Source organism: Ornithodoros turicata, chromosome 1, assembly GCF_037126465.1.
Source record: "Ornithodoros turicata isolate Travis chromosome 1, ASM3712646v1, whole genome shotgun sequence".
In the NCBI taxonomy this organism is placed as follows: domain Eukaryota; kingdom Metazoa; phylum Arthropoda; class Arachnida; order Ixodida; family Argasidae; genus Ornithodoros; species Ornithodoros turicata.
The window spans coordinates 129,725,662-129,740,007 of NC_088201.1; the positions used below are offsets into that span (position 1 = coordinate 129,725,662).

Consider the following 14,346-nt stretch of genomic DNA (forward strand, 5'->3'; position numbering starts at 1 on the left):
GAAAATGCCCTTTCAGCTGCAGCAATGCCATCCTCGTGGGGGATGTTAGTATATAGAGAGGAAACGTCTAGCGTGACTAGCAAACTGGAAGAAGGAGGCTGACATTCACTTAGAACTTGAAGAAAGTGATTGGTGTCCTTAATGTAGGATGGTAGTTTAGGAGGCATATCTTTAAGAAGGTGGTCAACAAAGCTTGAAATGTTCTCGGTAGCTGTACCGTTGCATGAAACTATTGGGCGCCCTGGATTTCCAGGTTTATGGATTTTAGGGAGCATATAAAACCTGCCCGCTGCGGGGTCTTTGGGGAGTAGATAATCGTATAGGGTGGAATCTATCTTTTTACTTGCTTTTCCATCCATTAAAATCCATAAACCTGGAAATCCAGGGCGCCCAATAGTTTCATGCAACGGTACAGCTACCGAGAACATTTCAAGCTTTGTTGACCACCTTCTTAAAGATATACCTCCTAAACTACCATCCTACATTAAGGACACCAATCACTTTCTTCAAGTTCTAAGTGAATGTCAGCCTCCTTCTTCCAGTTTGCTAGTCACGCTAGACGTTTCCTCTCTATATACTAACATCCCCCACGAGGATGGCATTGCTGCAGCTGAAAGGGCATTTTCAAAATATTCTGATACCTCATACGACCCTTGTGTCCTATGCACATTTCTCAATCTTATTCTGAAAAATAACAACTTCGAATTTGACGGTAAGCACTACTTGCAAGTTCATGGCACGGCTATGGGTACAAAAATGGCACCTAACTATGCAAATATATTTATGGGAGCTCTAGAGGAAGAATTTCTGTCTAAGCGCCTGAAGAAGCCCACGCTTTACAAGCGGTTCCTCGACGACATCTTCATGGTGTGGCCACACTCAGAAGATGACCTAATCACATTTATCAGCGACTTTAACAAAGCACATCCGGCCATCAAGTTCACCCATTCTTATTCCCCTTTAACTGTTAACTTTCTCGATGTCCAAGTAAAGTTAACCAACGGGGCCTTCTCCACAAACCTGTTCCGTAAACCTACGGACTCTCAACAGTATCTAGCATTTAACAGTTGTCTCCCGCGTCATACTAAACTTGCCATCCCTTACAGCCAAGCACTTCGATACAGGCGAATCTGTTCCAGTGACGATGACTTGGACAGAAATCTAGCTCAACTTAGGGAAACATTCATCGGTCGTCAATTTCCACCTAGCTTAGTTGACGACGCTCTAAACAAAGCCCGCAAAGCAGATCGCAAATCCCTGTTCGAAAACCACAAACGCGTGTTAGATAATGGTTCCGCAAACCTCATCTTAACATTTAGCAGCAATATTCCAAGCGTTAACAATATACTAAACCGTCATCATAGTATCCTTCTCCAATCAGAGCGCATGGGACAAATTTTCCCTCAGCCACCGCGGGTAACCTACAGGCGCGGACGCAACCTGCACGATAATCTAGTTAGCTCTAAAGTTAGCAAAGCAGCGCATCCAGGAAACGGCTGTCACCCGTGCGATGGTCGAAGGTGTCAAATATGCAAATTAATGCAAAGCACCCAAGTACTTAAAAGTACTAATTCCAATTTTTCCGTCAAAATTAATGGTGACTTCGACTGTAATTCATCTAACGTCATTTATGTCATTCAGTGCGGCATGTGTCAAGCACAATACGTAGGTCAGACTAAAACATCATTTCGGATCAGGTTCAACAACCACCGATCTGACGTTACCAAAAAGCCAAACCTCCCGGTCTCTCGCCATTTCAAACAACCAGGTCATTCACTAAATAACGTGTCACTTTTTATTCTCCAGTCAAATTTTAGCTCGGATCGGTGCAGGGAACAACGCGAATCTTATCTCATTTACAAATTCCAATCAACCATTAATGAAGATCTGGGAGCACTTTCAAGGGTAAGAAATTTGGCCGCCTAGATGAGCTACACCTTCCTCCTTTTCGTTTCCCTTCTGTTTTTCTTTCCTTTTTTTTTCTTTTTCAGCAAAGTTTGAAGCACCGCTCACCCTGCCCGGAATTTTCCCCAAAGCGGACAGTGACCTACGGCGAATGACATCACCACCCGGACTTGACCTTCTGGAATATTCCCGAATCTGACTCACTGACAAACGCCTGTGGCGTGCCCGTACCGATTATGACGTCATGTAGCAAACCTATTTAAGAAATGTGTAATCAGCTACGCATCTTTTGTCCTGACGAAGACAGTGCCACTGTCGAAACGTCGACCCCTTGCCCATTTTACTTTTTAACGTCTCCCCATGTAATAAACTAGTGTTTTTAACTTCCCTAAAATCTGTTTCCGCGTCTTTTTTTGAACTTCTGTAAAACTTCGTGGCCGTTTGATAATCCTTTTACCTCACCCTATATATATATATATATATATATATATATAAGCAGGAAAAATCAGAAGACGACAAAGAGCTTACAGGAAAACACAAAGGGGAGTTTATTAACACATGTAGGGATAGGGGTCGACGTTTCGGCAGTCAGCGCTGCCTTCGACGGGACTGGGGTTTGGTGACAAGAACAAGCTTTATATATGGGAGAGGGTTATGTACAAGGGAAAGAGAGCAGCGCATGCGCTTTTGTCATGACTAACATAGGTTGGTGACTAAGTGAAAGGGGAATGACCGGGTCTGTGCAGCAGGACCTTGAGGAACCTTGAGGACCTTGAGGACCTTAGTCACCAACCTATGTTAGTCATGACAAAAGCGCATGCGCTGCTCTCTTTCCCTTGTACATAACCCTCTCCCATATATAAAGCTTGTTCTTGTCACCAAACCCCAGTCCCGTCGAAGGCAGCGCTGACTGCCGAAACGTCGACCCCTATCCCTACATGTGTTAATAAACTCCCCTTTGTGTTTTCCTGTAAGCTCTTTGTCGTCTTCTGATTTTTCCTGCTTATTTCATTCTCGTGGTCAACCGCCCTCCTAAGCTTCTAATCTATATATATATATATATATATATATATGTTTAAAGAAATAAGTTCGCATTTAGCTGGAACACCCCGTATGTCCCACACATGTGGTCGCAGTCTTTTCAACATGGCAGCAGTTAACCAACAACGGTTACGAAAAACAACAAGAGCAGTCTCTTTTAGTAATGATGATCGCGGAGTTTCATCTCCCGGGGCGATACTCCGCTCCACTGTCTGCCATAATGTGATGAAGTTGAATACTGGGTCGCTTTACAGTGAGAACCGAAGTTCTACGGTGTCCAAAACATTTAGAAGTGCTTTTGGGACAGCGCGTCAGTGGGCTGGATTTCGCCATACTGATGAAAGCAAACCTGATGCAGCTTTTAAGAACATACTTTCAACACCTTAGCCTGGAACCCACAAGATATCCGACGTCGCAGTCATACCTTAAATGCGGCGACGAGGCCTTCATTGTCAGCCATGTTCTCTCCAAGCCACATCTTCCCTGGCAGCTGCGGGAGAACAGAACGTTAGCAGGCGAAAACGCTGTGGAAATCCTCTCACATTCAGTGACACGCAGTAAAATTAATTCTTGCCATTCATCTCCAAGAAGAGAATGTAATCAGTCATGAGAGCGTACCAGTTCCCCGAATCACGGGAGTTCATTTGCGGGATAAAGTGACGTCACGACGACATCCCATGACTAGTGCTTACTGATAGGTTCCCATTAGGATGAGTTTGTTTTTTGAACGATGATTGGTCGTTTTCAAATATGTGCTTGAGCGCTCAAACAGGCGACAGGGCGTCGGCAGAGCCGCGGCTGGAACCGAATTCCACGGAGTAGCCGGCGTCCGTCTTCGGTGGCTTATGGCGTGTATAGCGGTTTGTCTATGAATTCCAATGTTTACTGAATTTAAAAGCGCTGACCGGACCACATCAGCGTCTTCGGAAAGTCACAGCCGCCAGGAAACGTAACTGCATACCATTTCTGTTCTGCTTCTTAGTGTAGAAACGAGAAACGATTCGAGAGTCTGAACGCCTTGTTCTTCCAATACCCGGGCAACCACAGTCGACAGGTAGGTCAGTTGCTATTGCTTGTTGCCTTAAACACGGCATTCACTTCGTGTTTTCGAGGTAAGTAGCACAATAGCCACTGTAAATCCCTGATGACTATGTGCCCGATCACGTAGCTTTGCAGTTATCATGGTAGATACATTTCTTTTCGTAAAACAAAATCGTTTTCATGTTATGATTAAGTAACCGCTCGCGTCGTGCTATCTGAAGACATGACGCTACTGTAAGTCTGTGACTGTAGGTGATTTAGCTAGATAAGTTTGATCCGACGTTGTTAACTTAGTATATGTCCTGTAGCTCCAAAGCCAATTTTGTCTGGGCATTCATCCTGGAAATATCATTGCGAGGCAGCGCAATAAACTATATTTTGTACTTAGATCACTCAACACATCCCATAGCTGCGAGCTTCCCATAATCGTTGTTTTTTCTCGCATTCTACACCAGCTTTTGTCTTTGTGTTTACATTGCACACTTTCATCATGCAACTTTCACCATGTATAGCTGTATATCTGATCCCATTTTTAATTTTGCAGCGTCTGAGCTCCAGCGCCCGGTAGAAACCTTACAGTCATTTCCCGTGGCAGTCTGACGTCGTCAGGCTTCTTCAATCAAATTCCGGGTCAATATTAATGTAATGTAGGTTTCTTTACAGAAAACATGCTGTGCACGTGTCGCTTCCATAAACATGTACCGCTCAATAAAATACTTATTGTGAAAAAACAGCCAAGGCTCCGTCGTTATTCTGCAACCTACTCTCCCACTGCGTTCGAACAAACGCGAACCAAAAATAAGAAAAAAGAGAAGAGAAAAACAACAAACAGCAACGAAAGACGAGAAGGAGAGCAGAAAGGAGGAATGTAGAGCAAGAGAACCACACGACACATCATTTTACGTCATTAGCAACGTAATAAAAAAAAAGACAAAAGAAATAGGGTGGCTAGTCTTCAGTCATTTGTGGTCTTCTGCTACAATAGGGTTTTATAGCAGCTTCGTATCCCTGAGCGCACTGCATGGGAAAGCGTTGTCTGAAATTTCCTGTCCGTGGTGGAGCGGTCCCCTATCGGTGATGTGGCGTACGATGGAGCTATACGAATACCGTCTCCTAGGGGAGGCCGCGCTAAAATGCTTGTATTGTTGACTGATTAGGTGAGTCGCAGAATTTGCGTGCCCATCTACCTTATCTTTTTCGCCTACCATTCCCTATATCCTTAATATACGATTCGCTTTATTTTCCCGAACAAGGTCGTATTGCCAACTGTAGGATCGGATTCACAGGTAGGAGGATCACATATTCACATAGGAGGATAGGACATAGGTAGGATCACATTTCAAAACGTAATACTCCTCTCATCCAAAAAATGAAGAGCAGGATCAACTAGTGCTAAGCAGGCAGTCACGCGGAACTACCAATGCCAAACATCCCTCAGGACCCTTCATTGGGATTGCAATAGTGTCAACCGCTGCTTCACAAGCATCCGACGAGTATCCATTCCCATAGATGGCGGTGCGTGCCCTCATGGGAGAATACGGAGTATAGTTTATTTATGGTAAGCTGGAACGACTGTTGTGCTTACCGGCCTATTGAATGCGCGGGAGCGCTTCGTCGCGGACATGACACCTGGTGACGTGAAAGTGTTTACATGGACGTGCTGACGCTCGCCCCGAGTCTTGCGGAAGCATCTTTGTGCGGTTCCGAGGTACTCTTCTGTTTCAAGTCACCGCCTGTTTTGAGTCGAGTTTTAGTTCGTGCCGGGACGGCTTAGTAACCGGACAGTGACAATGGATGACTTATCAGGGCATCACAAGCTCTTTCTCAGTGCAAGGTCTGTTGCTTGCTGCATGGGGTTGTCTCTTTGTCTCTCTTGTAATTGATAATCTGTTGCTTTACGTCGTGAGACAACTCTGATCATGAACGGCGCGACAATGGGCCGGGGGCGAAGATGGACGGCCTATGGATTGATTTTGCCCACCTGAGGCTTCTTTCACGTGTGCCCAAAGATGAGTACACGGCACACCGTTCTTAATGTCCCCTGAAAAGACGACGTGTATAAGCAATTGTACTTGTTAACAAATGGGCGGGTTGGTACATACTTGCGGCAGTGTGGCCCAATTTATTGTTTTCAAAAGGTTTAGTCCTGCGATAATCGTCGCCGCTCCAGTACAAGTGTCAAAGCAACTTGTACCAGCGCGCCACCAAGTTGATAGCGTCCTCGGTCGGAATCGAACCCACAACGTCCTGCAAGACATTTGGGGTTTTACGAGGTGGAGGCTGTGCCCCGACAGATGACTGATTGTAAAGTATGGGCAGATTTGGTGAGACGGAGTACTATGGCTGTACAAACAATCTAAATCCTGTGACGGACATGTGCCAGTTAAAAAAGTTCCCTCAGAAAGTGCAGCCGATACACAGCCGTAACCGTCTGGAAGCAGCCGTTACGGTTATCAAATAGCAAGCACAGCGACCCTCATCGCCAAATTTCAGCCGGTACAAAGCCGTCACGTTGGTATGAAACGGCTTTGTGCCCGCTGAACAATATGTGTGCCTCCTGAACCTTGCACTCGTGTGCTTGTTGAATGATGCCTGTGCCGGCTGAATATGCGTGCCTTCGTTGGAGCGTACTACGTTGTTCCGCGCTCAGCCGGTGAGGAGTGACACGGCACAACGTATCCTCCCGCCGTACGTTCCTTCCCGCTTTCCTGACGCTGTCTGCGTTGCAACCTCGCCTTTGAGAAGGACCTTGCTTTTTAAGTACAGGTCTCATGTTTGCTTAGGGTAAGCCAACGTAGCTGTGATGCATCGTACGACGCCTGCGTTTTACTCGTGCTTAACAATCGAAGTACATTCTGTTGCAGACTGTGGACGCATTGCAAATGGCGGCAGGAGAGGATCGGCTGCATCGGTGAAGCGACGATGTACATTACAAGCGAGGTTAATGGTATTCTTTTGTTATACGTGACCGTGGGACTGTATCGATTGCGAGGAGGTGAGTTACAAAATGGAGTACTATTCCAGCATTAACGTTGGATTTGGAACAATACCAGCGTGATATTCACTTCGGTTTCTTTACAGGTTGTTCCCTGTCTCAACGGTCACACATACGCGTGAAAGATCGCAACTGCTTCTCACATGGAATTGGTGTCTGTTGACACTTGCTGGACAATTGTTGCTCGGCCATTTCGTTTGAGGAAACGTCGTGTTCGTCACTAAGGATCTTCATTGAGCTTTCAGTGCCAGCCTGTTCGAAGTTTCGAGGATTGTGTGTTCGGCGTTTGGAGGACTGCGTGGTGCATCGGATCATCGAATTAGTTTTGTGTCCGTGCAACGTGTGCTCCATATGTGTGTGTTGGGATTAGTGAACCGTGTATGCAATCTATTCGGCAAACGATGATGTGCTGGATGCAATTTAAAGGTATGTGCAAGCCAATAAAATTTGGTGTTTCATGTTCGATGTGCTTGGAGCATTTTCTTCCTTGCTTTTTCTTTTTTTGCGAAGCGTGGAGGTAATTTTTCTGTTGGGGAACTCGAGAGGCGCGATGTGTGTCGCGTATAAGAGGGGATAAGTAACCCTTCGATACGTCCGGTACACTGTGGCTCCTGGCGTCAGCAGGGATGTCGTACCAGTTGCTTCAGGGGGCACATGACACCTGCAGCTTTCGCAGGCACCGCATGCCCCTTGAAGTCATGTGGCACATTTTTTTAAAAATGTGCCAGTTGATCAGACGGCACCTATCCGTCGCTGAGTTTAGAGTGAAGGAAAGCGAGGGACTACCACAGGATTTTACAGGATGACCGAGACAGCACGGTATGACATGATTGTGTCTCGTATGACAGGACGGGACAGTATGCCAGTATTGTGTTTGAAAGGGGGAAAAGACGGTCCACTGCGTGATCTTACAGGATGAAGAGACATCACGGTAATGCAGGATTGTGTCTCGAATGGAAAGGAGGGGGTCACTACGGGATCTTACAGAATGATCCAGACAGCATTGTATGACAGCATTGCATCTCGTATGACAGGACAGGGCAGTATGACAGTATTGTGTCTCAAAGAGAAGGGAGGGGTCACAACGGGATCTTAGAGGATGACCGAGACAGTACGGTATGACATGATTGTGTCTCGTATGACAGGACAGGGAAGCATGACAGGATTGTGTCTCGGAGGGAAGGAACGCGCCACTACGGGATCTTACAGGATGGCCGGATCTCCAGGATGGCATCAAGGTATGACAGGATTGTGTCTCGTAGGACAGGACAGTATGACAGGATTCTGTATCAAAGGGAAGGAAGGACGTGCTTTTGTGGTGACTGCCTCATCAGACACGGGCACGATGTCAACTAGGCCATAATGTATTTGATGCAATATGAATTACTTCAAAGAATGCGGCTAAAACAGATCCAGCATCTCCACTTGTTATCGCTTCATTATATGCCACTCGCCCTTTTCTTTCCTTTCTATCCCCCCTGTTCTGTATCCCTTAGTGGTTTACTCTTACAAATAGCAAGAACTTCGGCGATAATGCGCCTGATGTTCAGAGTTGCATAATAACTGCTCGTTATCGCTCTGTACTTTAAGAAAAATGAGACACCGTATAAGAACTGAAGAAAGTGAGTTTCGGAAACCCACTACTTGGTGTAGCCTGTATGTGTACAACTGGCTTGTTGAATCCCAGTACAACACCAACAAGCAATCCTACCGGATGGAACTTTCTGTCTGAACAGCATGTCAATTTCCACCACCTGTAGTAAGATGTTCGAGACAATACATAATACGCCAAGATATTTGCGTGGCATTCGACACGATTACATATGATGGAGTAAATAAGCAGACGTCCTCCAGGTTGCGTAATTCGATGTCAAGGATTGGCTTAGGTATCTCGTTCATAAATGCAAGTACTCTGCCTGTATTAGAACCTACCGCCGCTTTCGAAAATGGCGGTTAAAACAAGACTTCAGCAAAATTAAATACCAATGATTTGTGTGAGCTTCAGAGCGTGTATCACGATGGTCAATCATTCCCATTAAAAAATTATGTATAGTAAATCGATATATCACAGGACCATGCATGACACTTAATTATGCTGAGATGTAAAATAATGGGGTGTAAAAGTCAGGTTTTATCCGTCGGTGGATCCGATGGAAATGCGTTAGCATTAAAACTTGGAAATCATTTGGGAACTCCCCTTTACAACGCTACACAACCCTTCACACGATCCTAAACAACGCTAACGCAAGACAGCATTGGCAGTCAAAGGAGCCTTTCGGGCTTAGTCCGGTTCAGCTTGGCGTCGTCGTCTCGCAGCCTTCTTTCGCCGGCGCTCCTTCGCCCAGCTTTCATAGCCCATGGTGCGGCCACGCAGGCACGTCTGAACCTGTGGACCACCACAGTTGCACTGCGGAATACCGATGCCGCGTCAGCCGCCGGCTCTAAAGCGAAACGCGCCGCCTCCAAAATAATGTCACCACCGGCGCGCGTACGCTAACGATCTCTGATTGGCTGCGCAATATATGTATAAATATTTGGATGCTCATTGGTCTAAAAAACTGGCGTCGGTTTCCTTTGCGCTCATTGGGCGAGATTCATTTGACTAAGGAGCGAGCATCCGAACGCGCGAACCGCTCAACGGAAGCAGCCGAACGGAGGAAAGAGAAAAACGACAGGAGACATCGCGTCTGTCCGGCCAAGCGTGTTCTCTCGGACTGCAACCGTTGTGCACGCAGACGCTAGGAGGTAGTTTGAGAGTTTTGAATGCTTTAGATATAGATTGTGGCGAACTGCTAATGTGAGAACGGAATGGCACATCCACCTCATCATCGCAACAGCGGGAAGACGAACATGACATAGAATCCCTGCACCTCCAAAGGACGCAGAAATCGTCAGAGAGGAAGTCTGCACTCTCTCCGACGTACTGCAGGTGATCGGTAAGACAAGTTTGATTACTTTTTTTGTGACTGAAGGAAGTAATGCAGGTTTATCACGTTAAGTGTATTACGCACAACATTTACGAGTTACGCAGTACGTTAGCGGCGTTTCATTGTGCAGTGCATTGCCGTAACTTGTACGTTTCTGATATGCCGTTAATCAAATTATGTGTGGTTATGCTAGCTGCCCCTCATGCGCGTCGCAGCCGTTCATTCACTGTGATCTACGAACATTCGTGACGAATGCCTTGGTGTTCAAATACGAAATCAAGATCGATTACCTATCATAGCAGTGATTTTCGTGCAGAGTTACGGATCATCAGTATATTTTTTGTTTTGTTTTAGTTCTACCGCAGCCATCGGCAACAACGACGCACATAGCTCAGCATTGGCTTTTGAACTGCCCTTCGATGTCGAAGCACCTACAGCTCCACAAGAACAGTGAACAGTGAAGCCTGTTACAAGACGTAAAATGATATGTACTGTATCTTTTTCGAGGCAGTTCCCGAGGACAAACAAAGTTGATTTGCCATACATCATCGCTTTTTGATTGTTTGCTTTGGGACAGCATGATCGTTGCTCTACAGCAAGACAGCAAGCGCCGAAGACAAACCACAAACGGACGAGGCTGGGGGGATAGGGGGGACGAGAGGAGAGACGAAAAACCCGAGGAGAGAAGGGGAAGGAGGTTAGGAAAGGAGGTCGGTCTGCGCATGCGCACTGGGCCCCAGCTTTTTTCCCGCGCTGGCCAGCAGAGACGCTGTGAGTGGCTCCTGGGGATCACGTGGTTTCGGCGCCCGCCATTTTCCCTGGACCATTGCGTAAACGGCAACTTCCGGAGGATGGCCGCGTTGCGCGTCGCACTCTCCACGAACCCTCTCGTTCCCTCTCCACTCACCGCGCATGCGCACCAGGCAAGGTAAACACACAGACCCCGCCGCGATTCTTGCGTAGCGTGGACTAGAAAGCTAACATATTAAAAACATCAACCAAAATATCAGCAAACCTCTAAAGTGTCCCAAAACCGAAGATAGGTCCTGGGTACGCATTCGGACGTTGCCTCTGCTGCCACATTTCAAAATGCGAAACTCGTAAGTGTGTCATAATCATATATGCGAAGCGTGACGTCTCAGGAAGTCCATTTCTTTCTCTTCACGCCTACCTATAATTTCTATTCCTGTATCTGCCGCGGATGGCTTCCATTTCGCCCATCGCGAGTATTCCCAGACGCTTCAAAATGCTGTTTGCACATGGGCTCACATGGCATTAAGGAGGCAGTAAAATGCAAAAACAAGCGTACTTCAAATTACGTTACACGCTATGTTATTTCGTGCTTGTCATCATTTATTCAAAACTTTGATTCCGTTACGAAGCTACCATCAAACCTATGTCGGACTCTCTTTTGCTTCGACGCTAAGCAGTGAGCGGGCTTCAGCTCGTACATCGGTGTCTTTAGTCCATGCTGCACGTGCCACGCCATGGGCCAGTCCCGGTGAAAAACATATTGCGGGTTGCGAAGCGGACTGGCGCCGCTGCCCGAAGGACGCGAGCACTGTTATGAGCTACAATGCAGTGAATCGGCATTGAAAAATGCAGTAGTGGCCGTCATGCCGCGCATATAGCAACACTACGATCGGACCTGTTTCCAATCCACACGTCCACGATAGGTGTGCGCGCGCTTCTCGCGCTCTCTCATTGAATGCCGCCAACCTTTGCCTCCTGGGGATAGCATTCGTTACCGCCAAGGGCGGCTCCGTTTCCATTGCGTTTTTTTCTTCTAAACGGTAGCGTTGAGTGAACTGATTTTGTTTGAATATCGCTAATTGAAACACGGACTTTCATTTGAGAGCAAGTTGTTTTTGCATTTTAGTGTTCCTTTAAGGGTGCGAGAAGCGGCAGCGAGCCAAGCCATTGGTAGCCACCTTTCGGGAGGCCCGTCGTCATGACCCAGTTGCAGCCGCCGTTCAGCACACAATTCACACTAGCAGACCATAGCTCATGGGCGTCGGCGTCACTGCTGATGAAGGACCGCTCCTTCATGAGGCTGGGCATTTCAGACAGCCGCGTCCCATAGAGTTCGTTTTATTCATGACTAAGGGGCGCAAAAACGAGACGAGGACACAGAACCTACGAGGTTGCTTTGACGCCCCTGAGTTATGACTTCATACCAACTAGGCCAATTTTCTATCTTGTTCCTTTTATTGTTTGGTACCACGGCGAATTAAATGACTTTTCTTCTTGGTATGGAACACGCGTTTCACGAATCAAATGAGCATTCGCAACCATTATCGCGCAGTCATCGTCTTATCACAAATAACATTTCAAGAGTAATAAATATTGACCACGGTAGATTCAACGGATAATGAGCCCTAACACTTCACTCTATATCACTGTCAACGTCAAGCACTGCTGACAATGATACTTTTGTCGCTGCTGGTTTGAAGAGGGAGAGGGGCGTGAGCATTTTCATCATCATTAACATCAACGCAAAGCGGTACAAAAGGACGGATTTCCAACAAATTAGGGGAGAGAGGGGGGGGTTATCCCGAGTAGAAATTCGCTAGGCTCGTGTCATGCGGTCAACCTCTATTGATTGATTGTGCGTGAAACCAGGGATGGCCAATAATGGTAATACTGTGTATTATAATACTATTCCCGTGATAGTTTTGAGTATTTGTATTATGTACTAGAATACTCATTTTTGAATGTATTTCTGTATTATAATACTCAGATCGAAGAATTGCATGTACTGTAATATTCTGAAAGGTGTAGCACATTTCAGAAGTATTCCCTGGGGAGTGTCACCGGTGCACTTTATCTGTGATTAGCCTGTGTTCCAGAAGCGTTTGGTCACAAACAATGACAAACGATGCGCTTACTCCAAATTCCTCCAAAGAGAATGACCTCTAGCCCTGAAGTTACTGGGGCCCCCCATGCATTCCTCCTAGGTCAGCGTCCGTAAGAATCAGTCATCCCATTTATAATGCTTTTGTCATTCACAGCAGTGCTTGTGCATCCAGTCAGTGGTGTAGGTAGGTTACACGAGTTTTAACGGCCGATTATTTACGCGAGGCTTGGAGCAAAGTGTTAATTTTGCTCGAAATTCACGAGCGCGTCGAGACACTCCACATCAAATTGGGAACTTTATCTCGACGAGAGAAACAATAAGTCATCATCTGTTTACGTAGTCGGTGAATAGTACGAGGCCTGCATCACAGATTATGGCCGTCTGACGTCGTTGATGTATTTTTGTGCACCAGCTAGGACTGACTGCATGAGCACCGTTCCACCAGGCTTTCTAGAGTACACTTGCAGGTCTTGTATTTCGTCTATTTTTCGGTGAGCGTATTGTAATATTCCGCACCCGGTGCACCCTTCTGCTCATCTGGTGAATCCAGAAAGCGTAATGCAAAAAAAAAAAACGCGCACTCGAGAACAGTCCCTTTGAGAAAGTGATCCTGTTAAATTGTGAATGACTTCAATAATAAATGACTGAAGCAGATAATGAACGCCTCAAGTAGGCCTGTCTGATTGTGACTTTCTTTCGTGATAAACCGCGTATACATGTTAAATTTCCAGGATAAAGTATTACTAGTGTTATTGCTGTCAGACAGAGAACTATTAATATTACGTATAGGTATTATAATACTGAATTCTGACAGTATTTTGCATCTGTATTACAATACAAAATATGGGTACTACTGCCCACCTCTGCGTGAGAGAAGAACGAGATTAACGGAACCGCGTCGTGATTTCAACATCGGACAGCGTGGCCCGGGCACAAGAGACGATAGTGTTTGGAGCATCTCCCCCAACGCCTTTCGAAGTCCAAAGCGGTGATATACAACCAGCACAACACGCCGCTGGTCAGGTGTCGTTCGCTGGAGTCGGGCATGCACATGGCTGTGCAGAATCGACTGTGCAAGCACTCAATCAATCAATGTATCAATGTATCACTTTAAGCGAAGTATGGTCTATACTTAGGGAGTGACTTTTTTGGGTTAAATGCCATTCGCAGACTCGGGGTGTAAAAATCGGGCGCTATCTTTAAATCTGTAATTCGGGGAGAAATCGGGCGATAATTGTGCCTTCGGGTGTTATCGGGTGTTTTTGTTTCTCCTCTTGTATATTAATCCTCCCTAATCTCTTTTTTGTTCTTTTGCGGGATTGTGACTTTCCAGCGGTAATCCCCGAAGGTATATGACAGTGTTGACACACATGGGTGTATTGCTGGGAACGCAAGTGATCCATTCTTACATGTGTTACACGTGGCTACCTTTGTTCGTCTTCAGTGGAAACGTCATTTGAGGATTTCATAGTGCCTGGAGGGGTATATGTTTATTCACCATAGTGCCTGGAATTCGAGGAGAAATCGGGTTTAACCCGAATTGGTCGGAGGTCAGTTCGGGGGGGAATAACCGGGCGGAA

General features: G+C 46.2%; 1 protein-coding gene across 2 annotated transcripts in view; it reads right to left on the bottom strand.

The window, feature by feature from the left end:
- LOC135378594 (neprilysin-1-like) overlaps positions 1–14,346 on the bottom strand; it is a 189,077-nt gene that overhangs the window by 16,157 nt on the left and 158,574 nt on the right. For both annotated transcript variants that reach the window (XM_064611656.1, XM_064611655.1), the window contains one exon: positions 3,371–3,436. In XM_064611656.1, the coding sequence (XP_064467726.1) occupies positions 3,371–3,436 (66 nt within the window). The remainder of the gene's footprint in view (positions 1–3,370; positions 3,437–14,346) is intronic.